The following is a 19,650-nucleotide window of genomic DNA, read 5'->3' as shown; positions in this document are numbered from 1 at the left end:
AGCCCAATATTAAAGGGGAAACAATGCAACCTAGTAATACCGTACTTGAGCTTCCAACTTCAGAGTTTCTTGACTTTTTGTTTCATTTGGTTTCTTGGCATCAGAAAAATACTCCAACAGATGCCAGCGTTTTAATTTAGAAACATGCAATCACAAGTGTTTCATATTTGTATGACACATTGAGCCAGCTTCTTCCAGTGTGAATTCTAATCCCAATAGGTTCCATCAGGCACTTATGGCAGCTGCATTCACCACTGCTGCCTTCTAAAGGACTGTTTGGTCAGTTACTCCGTCCGTGTGAGCAGTGGTTCCATGATGACCTGACAATGCAGCTGCCCAGAGTAAGAGAAACAGGAAGTCACTCATGTGCTGGAATAATCTTTCACAACATTGCTTTTTACTGTTTTTTTTTAAGTTTTTATTTAAATGCTAGTTAGTTAAGCATATTACTTTTTAAAAAGTAATTTACTTAAACTTTTAAAATGAACTACTTCTCATTCATTTTTTTTTTAATTTTTTAATGTTTATTTATTTTTGAGAGAAAGAGAAACAGTATGAGCTGGAGAGGTGCAGAGAGAGAGGGAGGCACAGAATCCAAAGCAGGCTCCAGGCTCTGAGCTGTCAGCACAGAGCCCCACGCAGGGCTCGAACTCACGACTGTGAGATCATGACCTGAGATGAAGTCAGAGGTCCAAGCGACTGAGCCACCCAGCCACCCCTCATTCATTATTAACTCATTTCTTGAATCAGTATTTCTTCTTCTTTATTGTATTCATATATGCCAACAAAATCCATTCACTTTGATTTTCCCACTTATCAGCACTTTTTAGCACATAGCACTTCTCCTATTCAGAGTTGGACTTCACTCTGAGTGTCCATATCAAACTCAAGACCAATCATGGTAACAAAGGCCTTTTGCATGATATTTCAGAGCACAATGGCAGGCATATAGTCAACACTCATATTTTATGAATTACTAAAGGACTGTATTTTAAGAAACATTTGTGCTATTTTCTGAAGTCTTCAATTTGAATTCCATACAAGCTGATTTTCCTGGGCTGCTCCAAATAGAATAAATCACCCCACAAATATCCTTCCTTAGTCCTTGGTATATAAGTGCGTGCCTTGTCCATTAACCTTCATATTACTCAACACTAGGGATTTTGTTGTTTTATGGCAGTTTATAACTTTGAACAAAATACACTACAGTTCAGACGTCTGCTCTATAGTTTACCAGCTATAAATTTAGGGCAACTTAACTCTTTGAATCTCAACTTCTTTATTTATAAAAATGGGTATAAAAGGACTTACTCTACAAGGTTGACATGAAAATTAAATGGAGCCACACTAATAAAAGTCATATAGCAATGTGCCAAGACCTTAGCAAACACTCAAAACTTCCATTATAATTAATATTATTGCATTTTCAGTATATAATACAGTTCTCGGGCTCATACTAGGTGTTTCATAAATAAAATAGATGAAGAAAGTTATTTTTAATATGTAGCAATTTCAGTTGCCTGACATATGGATGATCCCTTTTGGATGTTAGTGCAAAAATTGAGATCTATTAATAGGAAAAGTAATGATCATATTCTCCCAAAATTATGACATTTATTAACTCACTTTAGGAATAATTTGGCATTTAAAAATTGATCAATCATGCTTATACATGTCATGTGGATAGAATAAATTGAAATCTGAAAAGTTTTTTCCTTCACTTGGGTCAATGTAACTTTATTCACAAGCCCAATAAAGCTTATAATTTATTTCCTCTTTCTAAACTAGGTTTAACCTGGAACAGATTATTGTCTCATTGTAAGATAGCAGGATTTTTTTTTAATTTTTTAACGTTTTATTTATTTTTGAGACAGGGAGAGACAGAGCATGAACGGGGGTCAGAGAGAGGGAGACACAGAATCCAAAACAGGCTCCAGGCTCTGAGCTGTTAGCACAGAGCCCCACGTGGGACTCCATCCCACTGACCTCGAGATCATGACCTGAGCCAAAGTCGGCGGCTTAACAGACTGAGCCACCCAGGCGCCCCATGATAGCAGGAATTTTATTTTTAGTCTGAAACATATACATTTTAGGAATTTGAGGAAAAGCTTCTGTGTATCAAAATGCTTCAGAGAATCATTACCCATTCATATTTCCCTTGCACCTTCTGAGAAAAGCACACCGCTCAACATGAGAAATAAATCTTGAAAATGAAACACAAAGTGAGCTAAAGAAATTAGGAAAGTGGTTAAATATCACCTATATTGATCATTCTTGCTATTCTCAGTGATAAGAATTTGTTGACTCACTCAGGAACTGCTTAGCACTAACAGCTTTTTAAGAAAGTTCTGTTTAACCAGGAATTATCTTACCAGCATCTAGTGACTGTGGACAAGTTCTGAGTTGCATGTCAATCTTAACTGATAGCTTCTCAAATCTTGTAAGCCCGATCTTTGCTTGTCTTCCTAGTTTTTCCACGAACAGTTAACCATCAACATCTGCTCAGTGTTAATTTACTGAGAAAGAAAAATGGCAGAATCTCCCTCTTTATCTCAGTAAAAAACGCCAGCGGCAGGAGCAGTGGGTAGAGACATGATTCTTTTGTCATGGTTGTGGTTGGAGTGATGCCATAGTCAATATTTTGTAAATGCTTGTAGGTTGTCATGTCATTTTCTGTTCCTGTATCTCAAATGTATGTTTTAATTGCTTGCAATATTAAAAAAAAATGATGCTTCATGACAAAGAGGACAAGTTCTATATACAGGAGAAATAAATGGTGAAATGTAAAGCATCATTTGAGGATTGTATTAGTTTCCCATTGCTACTGTAACAAATTACTATAACTTTAGTGGCTTCAAACAACACAAATCTCTCTTATAACTCTGTAGGTCAGAAGTATGGTATGGGTCTCATTGAAAAAAAAAGTCAAGGTGTGAATAGGCTGCTGTCCCTTCTGGAGGGTCTAGGGGAGAAACCCTTTCCTGCTCTTCAGGGTTTTAGCAGAATTCAGTTATTTGTAGTTTTGAACCAAAGTCTCCATTCTCTTGCTGGCTCTAAACTGATGGCCATTCCCACCTTCTAGAAGCCACCACATTTTTTGGCTCATGACCATCTTCTTTCATTTTCAAAATCATTAACAGTCCTTCTTGTGTTGTATCTCTCTGACCCACTCTTCTGCCTTTTTCTGCTTTTAAGGATTTATGTGCTTAGATTGGACTTGATTATCCATCTGGGTAATCCAGGATACTCTCCCCATCTCATGGTCCTTAACCACACTCACTTTTTCCAGGTAAGGTAATGCATTCACAGGTTTTGGGGATTAGGGCATGGACATCTGTGGAGGGCTGTTGCTCTGCCTACCATAGGAAGTGTTACCTTCCTGAGACAGATACACTTCTACAATTTTTGTTTTGTTGTTTGAAAATGAGATCTGGGGAAATTGAACTTATTTGAAACTCAGTTTCCTCATCTATGAAAATGAATATAAGACATATCCCAAGCAACTGTTGTAAAAGCTAAATGGCTAAATGTGGTAGTGCATATAAGCAGCACTTAGCCCTCAGAACCTCTAAACATGTCACAAATGCCAGATCTCTTAATTGCCTTCATTCTACCAATAGATTCATTCTTCTTGCTTCACTCAATATGGAACTTTTTTTTTAATTAAAAAAAAGTTTTAATATTTATTTATTTTTGAGAGAGAGACACACACAGAGTGCCAGTGGGGGAGGGGCTGTGAGAGAGAAACACAGAATCTGAAGCAGGCTCCAGGCTCTGAGCTGCCAGCACAGAGCCCAACGTGTGGCTCAAATCCACAGACCATGATATCGTGACCTGCTTATCCAACTGAGCCACCCAGGTGCCTCAGAACTTTTTATATTAGACACCATCACTGACCATAAGGAATAGTGCTAGACAGAAGTGAGTATAAGAAATTAATATAGGTGAAAATGAATCAAGGGGGAAAAAAAGCTATCACTTTATTTCACAGTATTTTTTCACCATAATGCTAGAATGCTTGCTTCTTTTAATATATTGCTAAATTTAAGTCTTTAATATTTTTTCAGATTCTTTTTCAGAATATTTTTCAGATTCTTTGCATCTGTGACCCTAGATCAGAGGGATCTAGGTCTGTAATTTTCTTTTTGCTTTCTTTCTTAATATTTATTTTATTTATTTTGGAGGAGGCAGGTTTTGGTATGAGAGTTATCCTAGCTTCTTAAAATGAGGGGGAAAGTATTCATCCCTCCACTGTTTTAGAATACTTTCTCTCTTTTTTTAGGGAGAGAGAGAGAGAGAAAGAGAGAGAGAGTACACACATGTGAGCACAGGTTGGAACAGAGAGAAAGAGACAGAGAGAGAGAGATAGAATCTTAAGCAGGCTCCACTCTTAGCTCAGAGCCTGACTCAGGGCTCCATCCCATGACCTTGGGATCACTACCAGAGCCAAAATAGAGTCAGATGCTCAACCACCTGAGCCACCCAAGTACCACTAGAACACTTTTTCTTAAAGGTTTGATAAAATTCACCAAATCTGGGACCAAAATTTTTTAGGGAGAAAAGAGAATATTTTTATTATAAAATCTGTTTATTAATTGGATTAGGGCAATCAGATTTTCCACTTCCTCGGTGTCATTTTGGGTAGGTTTTCTTTTTTTAATGATTTTCTCATTTTATTTAAGTTACATTTATTGGTGTGAAGTCATTCATAATATTTACAGTCTTTTTACTATCTGCCAGATATGTGGTAATATCCCTGATTTGCTTCCTACTATGAAGCAGGCTTACTAGGGGTTCTATTTTATTAACGTTTTCAAGGAACCAACTTTTGGCGTTTGTTAATTTTCTCTATGTTTTTTTTTCCTTCATATAGATTTCTGCTCTGTTTTTAATTATTTTTCCTCTCTACTTACTGTGGTTTTAAATTGTTCTTATTTTCAAGCTTCTTAAAGTAGAAACTTAAATCTTGATTTTCATACCCTTTTTTTATTAGTACAACTTTACATGTAATGAATTTTTCTCTAAATATTGTTTAAACTCTACCCCACAAATTTTGATGTGCCATATTTTCATTATAATACAATTGTAAATATATCATAATTTCTCATGTAATTCCATATTGACCTATGAATTTATGTGCGTATTTTATTTTCAAATATATAGAGACTTTTATAGCTATGTTACTAGTTATAATTTTTTATTAAAACCCTTGTGGGCAAAGGACATACTCTGTAAGGTATCAGTCTTTTGAAGTTTGTTTAGATTTATTTTATACCCTATCTAGTATGTGGTCTGTCTTGGATAATCTTTTCTTGTTCTCTTGAATTTTATAAGTGTTTTATAATTAGCAATTAGGTCAATTTGTTTGATAATGTTTTACATTACTTTATCAATATTCTGTCTACATGTTCTATAAATTTATACATGAATATAATTAAAATCTACAATTATATTATAATTTTTTTACTTCTTTCAGTTCTTCCAGTTTGCTTCATTTATTAAAGCTCTTCATATATTAAAGGTCTACAATTAAGATCATGTATAGGAAGAATTGTTATTTACTACTTTACAATTATGAAATGGAAAGACGCTACTTTGAAGTCACTGTGTCAGGCCACATCAAATTGTGTTTTTGGGTTTGTTTTGTTTTGTTTTGTATTGTTTTGTTTTGTTTTGTTTTCTCCTTCCCTCCCTCTCTACTGAGAGAGAGCCATATCAAATTGTTTTTATACAGATTTCTTATGCAAAACACCTTGTGAATCATTTTCATCTTTTTATACTACCTTCCTGGTATTTTATTTTTAGCATGTGTCTCTTATAGCCAATATATAGTCGTTTTAATTTTTAATAAAATCTGACAATCTCTGACTCTTAATCAGAATGTTTAGTCCATTTAAATGTAATGTCATCATTGATATAAATGGAATCTATAGGTTACATCTTATTTCCTGGTTGTCCCATAATTTTGTGTGGTCATTATTCTTTTCCTCCTTTCCTTTTCCTTAGATTAAGTAATTTCTATTCAACTCTGTTCTAGTTTACTTGCCCTTTCTTCTTTAATTTGTTGTCATGCCCATTCAATAACTTTTTACCGCAGATATTTTTAAGATTCAGATCTAGAATTTCCATTTGATTCTGTAGTTTCAGTTTCTATGCTGAGTTTTTTGCATTTATTTACTCATTATGCCTTAACTATTATGTTCTTCAACAAATTAATAATAGCTTTTTTACTGTCCTTGCATGCTACTTCCAATATTTTGGATACTTCATGGTCAGTTTCTTTTTTTTTTTTTTAATTTAATTTATTTATTTTGAGAGAGAGAAAGAGAAAGAGAGGGTGGGAGAGGAACACAGAGAGAAAGAGAGACAGAAAGGGCTCATTTCATATGTTTCTTTTCTCACACTGTTTCCAGTTCCTATTACCAGTTGTATTATGCTTGACAACTCCTGCCTTGATACTGGGTCAAGTTTTATGGTTATGTATAGTCAGAGGGCAAATTGGGTTCCTGCTACTCTGTCATGGCCCTCTTATTTATAGTTTAATAGTAAATATGTCTTCTTATTAACATGGGGCTCTGTAGATTAAATCAAGAACTTTGTCTACTTTGTTTAGCTGGATTCTTCAGTATTGAGAACATTGTCTGGGATATAATTAGCACTCAATAAATATGTTTTATTTTTTTTTATTTATTTAAAAAAAATTTTTTAACGTTTATTTATTTTTGAGACAGAGAGAGACAGAGCATGAACGGGGGAGGGTCAGAGAGAGGAAGACACAGAATCTGAAACAGTCTCCAGGCTCTGAACTGTCAGCACAGAGCCCGCCACGGGGCCCAAACTCACAGACCACGAGATCATGACCTGAGCTGAAGTCGGCCGCTTAACCGACTGAGCCACCCAGGCGCCCCAATAAATATGTTTTAAATAAATTAATGTGTTGCTCACTGGAGAATTTGGGATAAAAACAAACTTACTTAATAAGATAGTTGACCAAAGTTAGGAATACAAAATAGAATTAGAAATATGCTTGAATAGCCCACAGTGATATCCAAAAGGGAGCAATGTACCCCCAGGAAAATATTTCAGCTTGTCTGAAATTACATAGGATGGCATTTACCACAAACTCTAACCTTGAAGGTTGTGAATATTGATGTTGTCATCTTGTTAACACACCATGGACCCAATTCTCAGTAGAAGGCTCACATTGGCAAAACTCATGAGGCCAACCTCCAACTTAGTAATAGAGATTCAGAAATAAAACGCATCAGTTGCCATTTCTCTCCCTTTCTGTTTGCTCAAACAAGTAAAATTATAATAAAAATTCTGCCTGACAAGCTTGAAATTAGAACATTACTTAAATATTTAATAACAATAGGCTAAGATAAGTTTTGACTTTTAAATGAATATATTATTAATTTAATACCTTATGTATCCATATTTATAATATGACAAGATTTTTTGTTTTGTTTCTTTGTTTATTGCCTTTTTATATGTACTGGCTTTAACAATTTCTTTCCTAATTATTATAGAATTGATGTTTTATGAAGAACACAAAACATTTTCCAAAACTTTTTTATTTTTAATGAAATTTTTTCTCATGTATTTAATTATTTGTAGATCATTTATTTCAGTAAGTAATCATTGAATGGTTTCTTCATGTTGGACATTTGGTGGCAAATTGGACAAGGGTCTTCATCTCATGAATCTTAAAAAGTAGCATGAGATATAAAAGCAAGCAAGCAACTATAGCACAATGTTCTAAGTTCTTGGATCTTAAAATGTGAAAAAGAGAGTGGAGAGAGATGAAGGGCACCTGGAAAATTTTAAACAGCGAAGAAACATGATAAGGTCTATACTAGCAAGATAATACTGACCAGACTGTGGATAATGAACTAAGAGGTTGTGGGAAGAAATAAGGGAATTCTGGAGCCAGGGTCACTAATTAGAAAGTTGTTATAATAATCCATGGATAAAATAATTCTAATAAGTAAAATACGTTTAAGAAAACCAGCCTCTTTATGTTTTTCAATGGGCAAATAGTTAAACAAATGGTGGCATATTATTATCTTACTTGTGATACTTACTGTATTACACTTGACCCTTGAACAACATGGGTTTGAAATGCACAGGTGTACTTACTCTTGGATTTTTTCAATCAACACAGTGCAATACTATAAAGGCATTTTTTCTCTTCCTTATGATTTTCTTAATAATAGTTTCTTTTCTCTAGCGTACTCTATTGTAAGAATACAGTATGTGATACACATACATACAAAATGTGTGTTAATCAACAGGTTATATTAGCTGTAAAGCTTCTGGTCAACAGTAAACTATTAGCAGGATAGTTTTTGAGAAGTTAAAACTTACAAGTGGATTTTTGATTGCATGGTACCCTTAACCCTTGCATTGTTCAACAACAACTGTATAGTTTTGGAAGATGTTACCTTGGTGAAAACTGGGTAAAGAGTACATGGGACCTCTGTTCTCCTACAACAACATGTGAATTTATAATTTTCTCAAAATAAAGAAGTTTAATTTTTTAAAATGTATATAGGCCAAAAAATGTAGACTATCAGGGACACCTGGATGACTCAGTCAGTTAAGCATCCAACTCTTGATTTCAGCTCAGTTCATGATCTCACAGTTTGTGGTTCAAGCCCCACATCAGGCTCTCTGCTGACAGTGCAGAGCACTCTTTCTCAAAATAAATAAATATATAATCTAAAAAAAATTTTTAAAAAGTAGAATATCATAAAAAGTTGAATGAGCACTAGTTTTAAAGTCAGTTTGTCTTAGAGAGGAATTCTAAGCCTGCCACATTCTAGCTATGAAAACTTAACCTGACTGAACCTTAAATAAATAATAGTCATCAAGACCATTATCATCACCACCACCACTGAAACCCATACAGTATACATACTATGTGCCAGTCACTGATTTAAGCACTTTGCATGTTTTAACACTTTTAATTCTCTCCTCTCTTGTTTACTTCTCTCATGGTTTGCTGACTTACTTTAGTGATATACTTGTATTTTGTGTCATAATTAACATCCTTTTATTTTCTTAATCCCTTGACCTATTTTTTATAGATATACTTACTTTTACTGTTTTCATGCTTTCTACTTTTCTTACTTCTACTTATGGTTTTCCTTTCCTTTCATAGAGTTCCTTTTAGCATTTCTTTTAGGGATGGTTTAGTGGTCATGAATTCCTTTAAATTTTGTTTGTTTGAAAATCTCTTTATCTATTCTTCTATTCTGAATGCTAGCCTTCCTGCATGGAGTATTCTTGGTTGCAGGTTTTTGTTTTTGTTTTTGTTTTTTTTCTTTTAGCATTTTGAATATATCATGTCACTGCATTCTGACCTCCAAAGTTTCTGCTGAAAAATCAACTGATAGACTTTTAGGGTTTCCCTTGTATGTAACTGTTTTCCTTTTTTTTTTTTTTTTTTTTTTTGATGCTTCTAAAATTCTCTTTTTATCCCTACTTCTTCCCATTTTAATTTCTATGTGTCTTGGTGTGGACCTCCTTGGGTTGATTTTGTTGGGTCTCTCTGTGCTTCCTGGATCTAGGTTTCTGTTTTCTGCCCCAGACTGGCAATTTTTCAGCTATTATTTCTTTAAATAAAATTTCTTCCCCCTTTTCTCTCTCTTTTTCTTCTGGGATCTGTATAATGAAAAAGTTATTATACTTGATGGTATTGCTGAGTTCCCCAAGTCTATTTTTCTATTTTGTCCTGCTCTTTTATTTGGGACATAGCCCCTGTCTCCTCATTTTGTCTAGCTCTATGTATATCTTTCTAAGTGTTAGGAAAGTCAGCTAGATCTGCTCTTGAAAGTAATGGCCTTATGAGGAAGTCTTGTGGTTCCCTATAGTGCAATGTTCCCTGTTCAGCAGAACCTGGAGCATTAGGAGTGTCTCCTATGTGTGCTATGTGTGTTATACTATTATGGCTGAGCCTGGGGTGCCTGACATGAGGGTCCATTTCTCTCCCCTTTCAGGGCCTTCAGCATCCCTTCCTCCTACAATCGTATGGATCCATTTGACTCCTAACTATGTCTCTTTCCTTCCTACCTACTTCAATGTGTCCTCTTCCCTACATTCTCTACATTTAGCTGTGGAGTGTCTGTTCTGCCAGTCCTGAGGTCATTCTCTTGGTTATTTACACTGATGTGGTTGCTATTTATGGAGCAAAATGAGCTTAGGGTCCTCCTTCTCCATCTTCACCTGAAATCAATGCTTTTAATTCTCTAAACAGCCCTATCTAGTAGGTATCATCATTATCTTAATTTTAAATATTGAGAAAATGAGGCAATGAAAGAAAAGTATTTCACTCAGGACCACATAGTAACTGGCTGAATATGAACTTGAAACCGGGTTATCTTCCAAAAGGCTTGATACCAATGACTAACATTGAAGGAGCTCAGGAAAAAAGTAAAAATGGAGACCCCCATACTAAATGTCTAAATGCTTAAGAGCTATAAATCAAGCTAACAAACGGTCAAAAATGTATATATTTCATCCTTCTACTTAGACAAATATACTGTGTAACCATTAAGTTTAAATTTAAAATTCTCAGACTTTTTACAGTTCTACTCTATCAAGATGGACTGCCTTTCTTCTCTTTCCATTCATGGTTTGGTTCCACACTGTGAAAGTTCTTTTTGTACATTTTTTTGGACACCCCAGCCTGCAGATCCAAGTCCTGTCCTAAGGATATACATACCATTGAGTCAGTGTGCCTTTAGTGGATGAATTTAGGGAAAGAAGACCATGCAAACCCTGGTAACACAGAGCTTTTAGATAGGGAATTCCAGGGTCCTGTATACAAAAGCATAGTCTAGAATTGGGATGAACTCCAGATAGAATGGTTTCTTGACTCTGTAGAATAACGCCCACACCTCTGAGAGAGGCGCTGAGAGATTTGAAAGAAACCCAAGCAAGGTCCTGAATAGGGGTTTGTCACTCTTACTCAGATCTAAGTGTGATACCAGCCTCATTTCAACAGGAATGATACTTACCTTTTATAATTGTGAAGATTATTTACATGATGTCCCTCATTATATTCTTCAAGATGTGTGTTACTTCACTGCATTAGAGGGGAGAGGTAGTTATTCTGTTAACATTTGCAAATGTACTTTAATATCAAGTAGTACATTACTGGAGGGGAGTTGGGCAGGGGATGGGTTCCATAGGTGATGGATATTAAGGAGGGCACTTGTTGTGATGAGCACTAAGTCTTATATGTAAGTGATGAATAACTAAATTGCACACCAGAAACAATATGACACTGCATGTTAACTAACTGGAATTTAAATAAATATTTGGAGTAAAAAATAATATTATGTAATATAATTTCTCAGCATTTAATTAATATTTTTTAGTTAAAATATATCACTTCTTTTCTTGGTAGATGGACTAGAGACTTTTACCAGATTTCTTAAAACTGAATTCAGTGAGGAAAACATTGAATTTTGGATAGCCTGTGAAGATTTCAAAAAAAGCGAAGACCCTCAACAAATTATCCTTAAAGCAAAAGCAATATATGAAAAATTTATACAGAATGATGCTCCACAAGAGGTATAGTAAAGATGATCGTAAAAATTTAAAACTGTTTGAAAAATTTTTTGAGAAAGTCTGCCTTGATCAAATTGATATCCTCATACATTCCACCAAAAGGTCAATATTTCACTGAAGTAAAAATGGGTATTAATGTAAATTCCTACATACAAACAAAATTCACTATAAGACTTTGCAATGGAAATAAAATTATAATTGAAGTTATTACTTGGGGTTATTTTTATTCTAGACTAAGAGTCAATGCAATTATTTGCAACATTTAGATTCATTCACTTATCCATATTAATAACCTAAATATAAGCAATATAAGCAATGTCTCATCAAAACTAATGATTTCTATAAGTGAGGAAGGCAAGAGAAATTAAGAAGTTTGTATAATGTGCCATTTTAGTGTGAACTCATCTACCAATGCAAAGTTTTGATTGCCCCAAAATAATTATTCCTCCACTTTAAGATAGACTAAAGAAAATTTCATAATAAATAGTTGAGGGAAACTAATTTGGCAATGGTTCAAGTAAAAAAACAGTTGTGATTTTCTTTGACCATAAGCTCAGTGTGAGATAACGGTGTGATACAACTACTAAAACAATAGCTATAAAACTAGCCAATATTACCTCACTACCCTCAAAAGTAATTTAAATAGAGTTTCTATATTTCTGTGTGTTCAAAAAATAGTGTTTCTTCGCTAAAGGAGTAGAACTGGTAGTCTATCACTGGTAAGAGTTCTGTTTTACTATAAATTACTATCGTCCATGAGGTAGCATCGTCTATGTGGATATCATTTCACATGGAATGATGACTGTTTTTCTTGTTTCAGCATGTTTCAGTTGGTTCTGTGTTTCAGTGCATTATTCTGTTTTTCCCATGGCCAACCTTATACATGGATTTTTAAAAACAGCTAGTTTTATGGTGTTATCTATGAGGGAAAAGGAAGGACCCTTACCTGAAAACACCTCTACCAGAATCAGATATAGCAGTAGTAGTTTCATAAAACCATTGAAAGATTTTATATCTTTATAAGATCTCCATTTTCAGCACACATTTGCTTGTAAGAAAGCATCATAATAAAATGAAAAGAGCATGGTGATTTAAAAAAAAAAGCCCCACATTGAAATCCTAGATATGCCCCAAACTCACTGCCCTCACTCAAAATAATTTGATTTCTGTGAAGCTTAGTTTCCACTTTGAAAATGAGCTACCCTGATGGTCTTTATGATATTTACCATGTTTCATTATCTTAAATTAGCAGAAGTGAGAAGGACCAGGAGCGTAGGAAGAGAAGACCCTCATGAAATGCCAACCCAGAGTAAATCATTGGATCCCTAGACCCATAACAAAGAAAATCACCCAAGCATTCAAGTACATTATGCCCACTCCAACACTGGATCAGTCCTGCACTTTGTTTTTCAAAGGTGTTTACTTAAGTAGATTGACCATATTCATGCTTTTTTGTTATTATTATCATCTAGGTTAACCTTGATTTTCACACCAAAGAAGTTATTACTAAGAGCATCACCCAACCCACCCTACACAGCTTTGATGCTGCACAAAGCAGAGTGTATCAGCTTATGGAACAAGACAGTTACACACGTTTTCTGAAATCTGACATCTATTTAGACTTGATAGAAGGAAGACCTCAGAGACCAACAAATCTTAGAAGACGATCACGCTCATTCACCTGTGCTGAGTTCCAGGATGTCAAGTCAGATGTTGCCATTTGGTTATAAAGAAAATTAATTTTGTTTATTTTGATGGCAAATTTGTAATCTGCTTTTAAGATATAGAATATTTACTTTTTACAAGTGGGTACATCTTTTAAAATAAAATACACCATGTCAATGGATTTTTAAAATGTAAATCAAAACTTACATTCTAACAACACATACTATATCTGCCAATTTATTCTGTAAAACCTTCCATTTGACTTCATTCCATTCATAATCACAAAAACATTACTTAATTAAAAAGAAGTAAAGAAGTAATAATATTTTATGAGACTGTAAAGTTGAATTAAAGTTAAGCTTTTGCAAAATTGTCAATGGTTAGACCCAATATCTACTTTGGATTATTTTTCTAGATTAAACAATTTACTGCTCAGATATCCATATATTCAGAACACAGTTTCCATACTGATGAAGACTCTTTCTTTCTCTTTCAGTCATAGAGAGTGTAGAAGTGATCTGGTTCTACAATAGGAAGAGACAGTCATTTGCTCTTGTGTTACTAACACTGGTTCATGAATAAGCATTGTATCACCTCTAGTTATAAACCAGAAACGGGAACTTTGGGGAAGACACATTCACATCTATAGAATTTCCAAGTTCAACATAACCCATATTGATAACTGAGAATAGGATCCACATGTGGGCTCATTCCTAAATGAACATGGGCTTACCCAATAAGTGGAGCACATTTCTGGTGGTCACAGAAACATGACCAGGTCATACATAGCTCCAGGTTGAGACTAGGAGCATCTTCTTACCTGCTAACATAAGTAACCTGCTACTAAAATAGTGGCAGTCAGTGGTTTGAATGACACCCAGAGGAAGTTTACCCCAGCTGTAGTTAGGTTTCATGCTTAGACTTTTAGGATTGGGATGAAAGTTAGAAATGAGAGGAGGTAAAAAAGCAAGGAGTCAAAGGCCTGGAGACTCATGCATCTGCTACATTGGCTCATAGAAAGAAAGTGTTCCCCATTGATCATGTTCTTATTTCAAGTCTCATTGAATCATTTAATTCTATCTTATTCAAAATAAGATTATGCTAATAAATATATGTCTCTACGTTAGGGAAATATATAATTTTCAATGTGTGCTGCATGTAAATGCCTATATAATTAAAGATGTCTGACATTTGGCTTTGGCAAATGTTATATTAGTTGAAATGTAAAATATAAAAATCATGGATTACCTATTGTAATAAATATTTTTTAATTTCTTCTTTTGTACAGTTAATGTTTATTTTACCATTAAGTGTTCTTGCTAATTATTGAATATTCTTTCTGTCATCAAATTACACATAGACATTTTCTTATTTTAGAATGATAATGGAATAGAAAGAATTAAAATGTTTTGTCACTGATCTTAATGCTAATTCAATTCTTTATACAGTTATAGATATGAAACAAGGTATCATGCTTTTCAAAAATCAACCAAGAAAGTGATTTTTAATTTTTCTTTGGGTGATTTGTATTTTATTTGTTGTCTGATTGCCTCATGCACAGTTAAGACTTGATACAAGGTACCTTTTTTATGTTTATTTATTTATTTTGAGAGAGAGACAGCACATGTGGGGGGGGGAGGGGCAGGGGAGGGACAAAGAGAGAGGGAAAGAAAGAGAATCCTAAGCACGCTTTGCACTGTCAGCACAGAGCCAGACACAGGAGTCAATCCCATGAACCATGAGACCATGACCTGAACTGAAATCAAGAGTCAGGTGCTTAATCGACTGAGCCACCCAGGCATCCCTGCAAGCTTTCTGATATCATCAGAAAAATCATGGGCTGATTTTAACAGCATTGTTCTAGGACTACAAATACATATTATGTAGGGTTTTTTTTGTATTTGTAATACTTCACAGATGTGTCCAATATCTTGTTTAAAATATTCAATGGGACCCTTCAAAAACATACCAAGGATAATGTGGCCACAAACAGAAAACAAAATAAACATTTGGAGAAGTGAAAGAAGCTGAGTAAAACTGTGCAGACAGTACTGAGCAATGGCTGAAGGAACTGCAGAAATATATAATAAAAGTCTGAGATCTTGAGAACCTCAGTGCCTGGGCTCCCTAAGCAGATGTATAAGCCTCAGAAATTCATTTAACTTCTAAACATATCTATCTTAACCATGTTTTGTTTAATAAAAGGGCTCAGCATTTCTAATTCTAATCCTCTTTATGGTCCCTACATTTACTGATTCTAAGTACATCACCTGATATTCTCCAAAGCACCTCTTGATTAATGCCCAAGGAAGGAAAAGAGGCAAATATGTATAGTTAATGAAGGAAAACTTCAGACTAAAAGTTAATATGGGATATTGGTCTAATAGGAATAATTTTATAGAAAACTTAGAAATACATGAAAGGAAAGAAACCACAGGAAATGTAGCTTACATTTTTTTGACTGATCATATGTATAAAACAGAATGTCTTTAAATGGCTTGAATAAGATAATTTGGAGTATCTTGAAGTCCATAGACAAAAGTCAATACCTATGCTGCCATGTTTTGTATATAATAGAAATTCAATACGTGAATATGGAATCAAATGGAAGCAAAAGGAAGCATTATGAGGAAAATTCACATTTCAGCAAAGAATAAAGGCATACTTTAATTGAATGTGGCATATTTTATTTGAATCCTGGGTCTGCCACTTATCAAGTGTGGTATGTTGGGAAAGTTACCTAAATATACCTAAATATTTTGAACTTCAATTTCTCATTTGTGATATTGAAATAAACATTCACAGTGATCTTAAGATGATTAAATTTTAAAATATTTGTAAAGTGCCAAGTATAGATTCATTGAGTTAGTGCATGAACATTAAAATATCGGAATTATTCTCAATATTTACGTATCACAGTGTAATTATGATATAAATTTTCCTAATGTTTATGTTAAAAACAAATATATGTTCCTTGAGAATAATGAGATTTTTCTTGAATAAAATACGGGGGCGGGAGAACAGTTCTTGCTCTCACCTAATCTTTTATAAATTTTCCCTCCATTGAAAAGTAAGTAATGACATTTAGTCATATAAAAATATTAGAAAATTATAAGCTAAAATATTCTTCTAAAGAAAAGCTGAAAAAAACTTAACTTATTAATTATGTGCAATGAAGTCCTTCTCTAGGAGAAAAAAAAAGGACAAAGCATATTAAAGATCCAAAAGTGCTCACAGATTTAACAATAACATTAGCTAAAATTTAAACACATTAATTTTATTTTCATTTTGTTACATTGATTGGTCTTCTATTTAATTCCCTTGCTTTTTAATTATTATCTATCTATAAAAGAGAAAACAAATACAAAGATCCTTGCCAATTTAACCATGGGTTTATTCATAAACATTAACTGGAATCTTTTCAATAATGAAAATTAAAGATAATATAACATAGCCAAACCCAGCTTCTGTTGCATGTTGAATGAATGAACAAATATTTATTGAACACTTTGTGTTTGACTGGTACAGTTAACTGCTGGACATTAAGAAGTGAATCAAGCAGAGTGAAAGGGAGAGAGAAAGAAACTTTCTTCATGGTATGTTCTCTGATAAAATTTGCATAATACAATATTCAGCTAAAAGCCATGCTTTACACAAGATGTTCCTTCATATTTATGCCAGATAGTAAATCCATCCATGACTGATGATGCAGATATCATTTATCTTTTGAAGCTAAGAGTTGGATAGCTAATTTCTTCACTTGTTTAAGAGAAACACAGTAGTCCCACTAACTTGTACAAATTCCATGCACCTTTTATAAAATGAAAGAGGAACTAAAAGCATACACATATCTAAGAATACATTTTATTTAAGACTGAGGGGTTATGTTAATTTCATGTGTTTTTATTTTATAAACAACTGATTGTACAAAAGTCCTTTGTAGAGTAAAAAAAAAATCTAAACATTTAAAAAAATCATATCATTTGAGGAACAATAGAGAAAAATGAACAGCATAAGTAGAAAAATATTGCATATGAAAAATAATGAGCCAGTATTAACTGTGCTTTTAAAAGATATGACCATTTTACAGAAAATACACATATTTTTTGTGGAACCTTACCTTCAAATTGAATTTTGTAGAGTGGAAATGAAACTTTTAGAAGTAATAACCAAGGGAAATATTTAAAATATCACAAATTTAGTAAACACAACAGTATTAACTTTCAGATAGTCTGTTTACAGTCCATTTCTGATATCACTAGCAATACACAGAAAATAAATAATAATCAAAATAAATATTCTTTTTGCTAGAGCAAGGAAGGAGATAGAAAATATTTGGAAAGATGGCCATCAACATGTAAAACCCAATAATTATCTTCTGAACATTGAACTATTGTTACCTGTAGAGAAATTAGAATATTTAAATATGAATTCAAATGATGTCAAATCAGTATTAACAATATCTGTAATACATTTATTTAATAACCTATAGTTTGGAATACTCTATACCTAATTTATCCTTATTTTATCATACAGAACCCCTGAAGTTCAATAAATATTGGCTATACTTCACCTTTGTTCCAGTCACTGTACTGGATGGTAGGAATGCAAAAGTGAAAAACATAGAGTATATTGTTGAGGATATTACACCTGATGATACTCCTATGTAGGCAAACACATAAACTAGTCATTTCAACCCAACATGCAAAACAGTCACAGATATCTTGCTATCTCTATCTCTAAAAAATTGCCAGACATTTTCATGTGATGTAACAAAACACCGGAGTCATACCTTTGTGTCTTCACAATACGTCTGAGTATATTTTGTAGTATGAGGTGAGATATTGAATTGTTATCTTGCCATTGAAACTTGCTTTAAAATGCTTGTCTTTATAAACCTGAGATCTCATGGAAGAGATAAATGGACTTCATTCACATTATGATTTGATTCATTAAAGGCTACCTTTAAGTAGGAGATTTCAAAAAAGTATTTAGGTTTTATTGACAAAAAATTACTTAACATAGAGGCTTTGGAAGTAGATCTTTAATAGAAAGTGACAAGCAGAGTATTGAGACTCTGGTAAATGAATATCAACCAAAAAATCAGATGAATGATATCTGAAATTATGAAATATTCATTGAAAAATCATTATTGAAACCATAACATTTTACTTATTTATATTATTTATAAGCATATTTATTGTGAAATAAAATTAACATTCTCTAAAAGGAATCACATGCTTATGAAGGAAACAATAACCTTGCAATTTGGTCCACTAACATTATTTGCTAGCCATTTATAGTGTATTTTCTTGTTTGTTTTTTCTCCAGATGGCTATTTTGCCAAGAATTTGTAAGTAAAAGATGATTTCAGGATGGTATACACATATATATAAATATACCAGTAGTGTGATTTTTAAAAAAAATAATAATAATTACCATTATTTTTCAGTCTACTGGGTAAACTGTATTCTCTCTGCCACACAGTATCACAGTTTCTTCATCATTGAAGAAAGTCTTATAGGCAAATGTTTGGGGTGATATAAGACAATATTTATACTTTGCAAAAAATTTTGACTTGAAAATTAGAATCTCTATTTAAACAGATAAAAATAGAGAGAAATCAATAAGATAGTAATTTTTGTGCTTTAAAAATCATATAAAAATAAGCATTTTTTAAATCCCTGAATATTGCAAATAGTATTGTGTTTAGCAACTGTATCTGCCTAAGAAAGGAAATGATATCATTTAATCTTCATTTTTTCACTTTTCATACAGAATCTATGAATGTTTTAGAAATTTAGGAATAACTTAGATTGGGGCCTCCATTTTCTTGAATGGCTGAGTCAGAAAGATTACATAAGATTACATAATTATCATAGAACATATCATATTCTCAGCTAATAAATATCTTTCTCAGCTAATTTTCCAGCAAATATTTGAAACATGTCCAAGTGGTCTTGAAGTCATCGGTAAAGGTTAAATGGGGGGAAAATATCTTAATTTTAAGAACATGCATATTGGCAACAAAAGCAATGTATACATTCTGGAAAACAAGAATGCATTATAGAAAACTGAAAATTATCATAATATGAATCACAATCTCTGACATCACATCATGGTTTTAAAAAGTACTATAAACATATCTAAGAGAAACAGTTTTTAATTCTACATATGATTTAAAGACAAATATAATGTATGAAGAAAATAAATTGAAGAAAAAAGACCTAATCTTTCAATTCAGAACAAGCATTTTAGTGCACGTGTATATTTCCTTCTAATTGTTCTAAAATCTATTGTCATCATTCTAATGATGGATTATAAACATGAATATTAATTAAGAGAATTCTGTTTGTTGATAACAAAAAATTAAATTTTCAAAATAATATTGAAGTTTGGAAAGAATAA

General features: G+C 33.2%; 1 protein-coding gene across 1 annotated transcript in view; it reads left to right on the top strand.

Moving 5' to 3' along the window:
* The window catches only part of RGS18 (regulator of G protein signaling 18), a 41,644-nt gene extending 27,127 nt beyond the window's left edge, over positions 1-14,517 (top strand). The window contains exons 6-7 of the mRNA XM_047841496.1: positions 11,414-11,580; positions 13,050-14,517. Of these exons, the coding sequence (XP_047697452.1) occupies positions 11,414-11,580; positions 13,050-13,307 (425 nt within the window). The 3' untranslated portion in view covers positions 13,308-14,517. The remainder of the gene's footprint in view (positions 1-11,413; positions 11,581-13,049) is intronic.
* The last annotated feature ends 5,133 nt before the right edge of the window (positions 14,518-19,650 follow it).

The sequence above is a fragment of the Prionailurus viverrinus genome, chromosome F1, assembly GCF_022837055.1.
Source record: "Prionailurus viverrinus isolate Anna chromosome F1, UM_Priviv_1.0, whole genome shotgun sequence".
Lineage (NCBI taxonomy): Eukaryota > Metazoa > Chordata > Mammalia > Carnivora > Felidae > Prionailurus > Prionailurus viverrinus.
The sequence above is the reverse complement of the archived record's forward strand: the minus strand, read 5'-3'. Positions and strand labels throughout refer to the sequence as shown.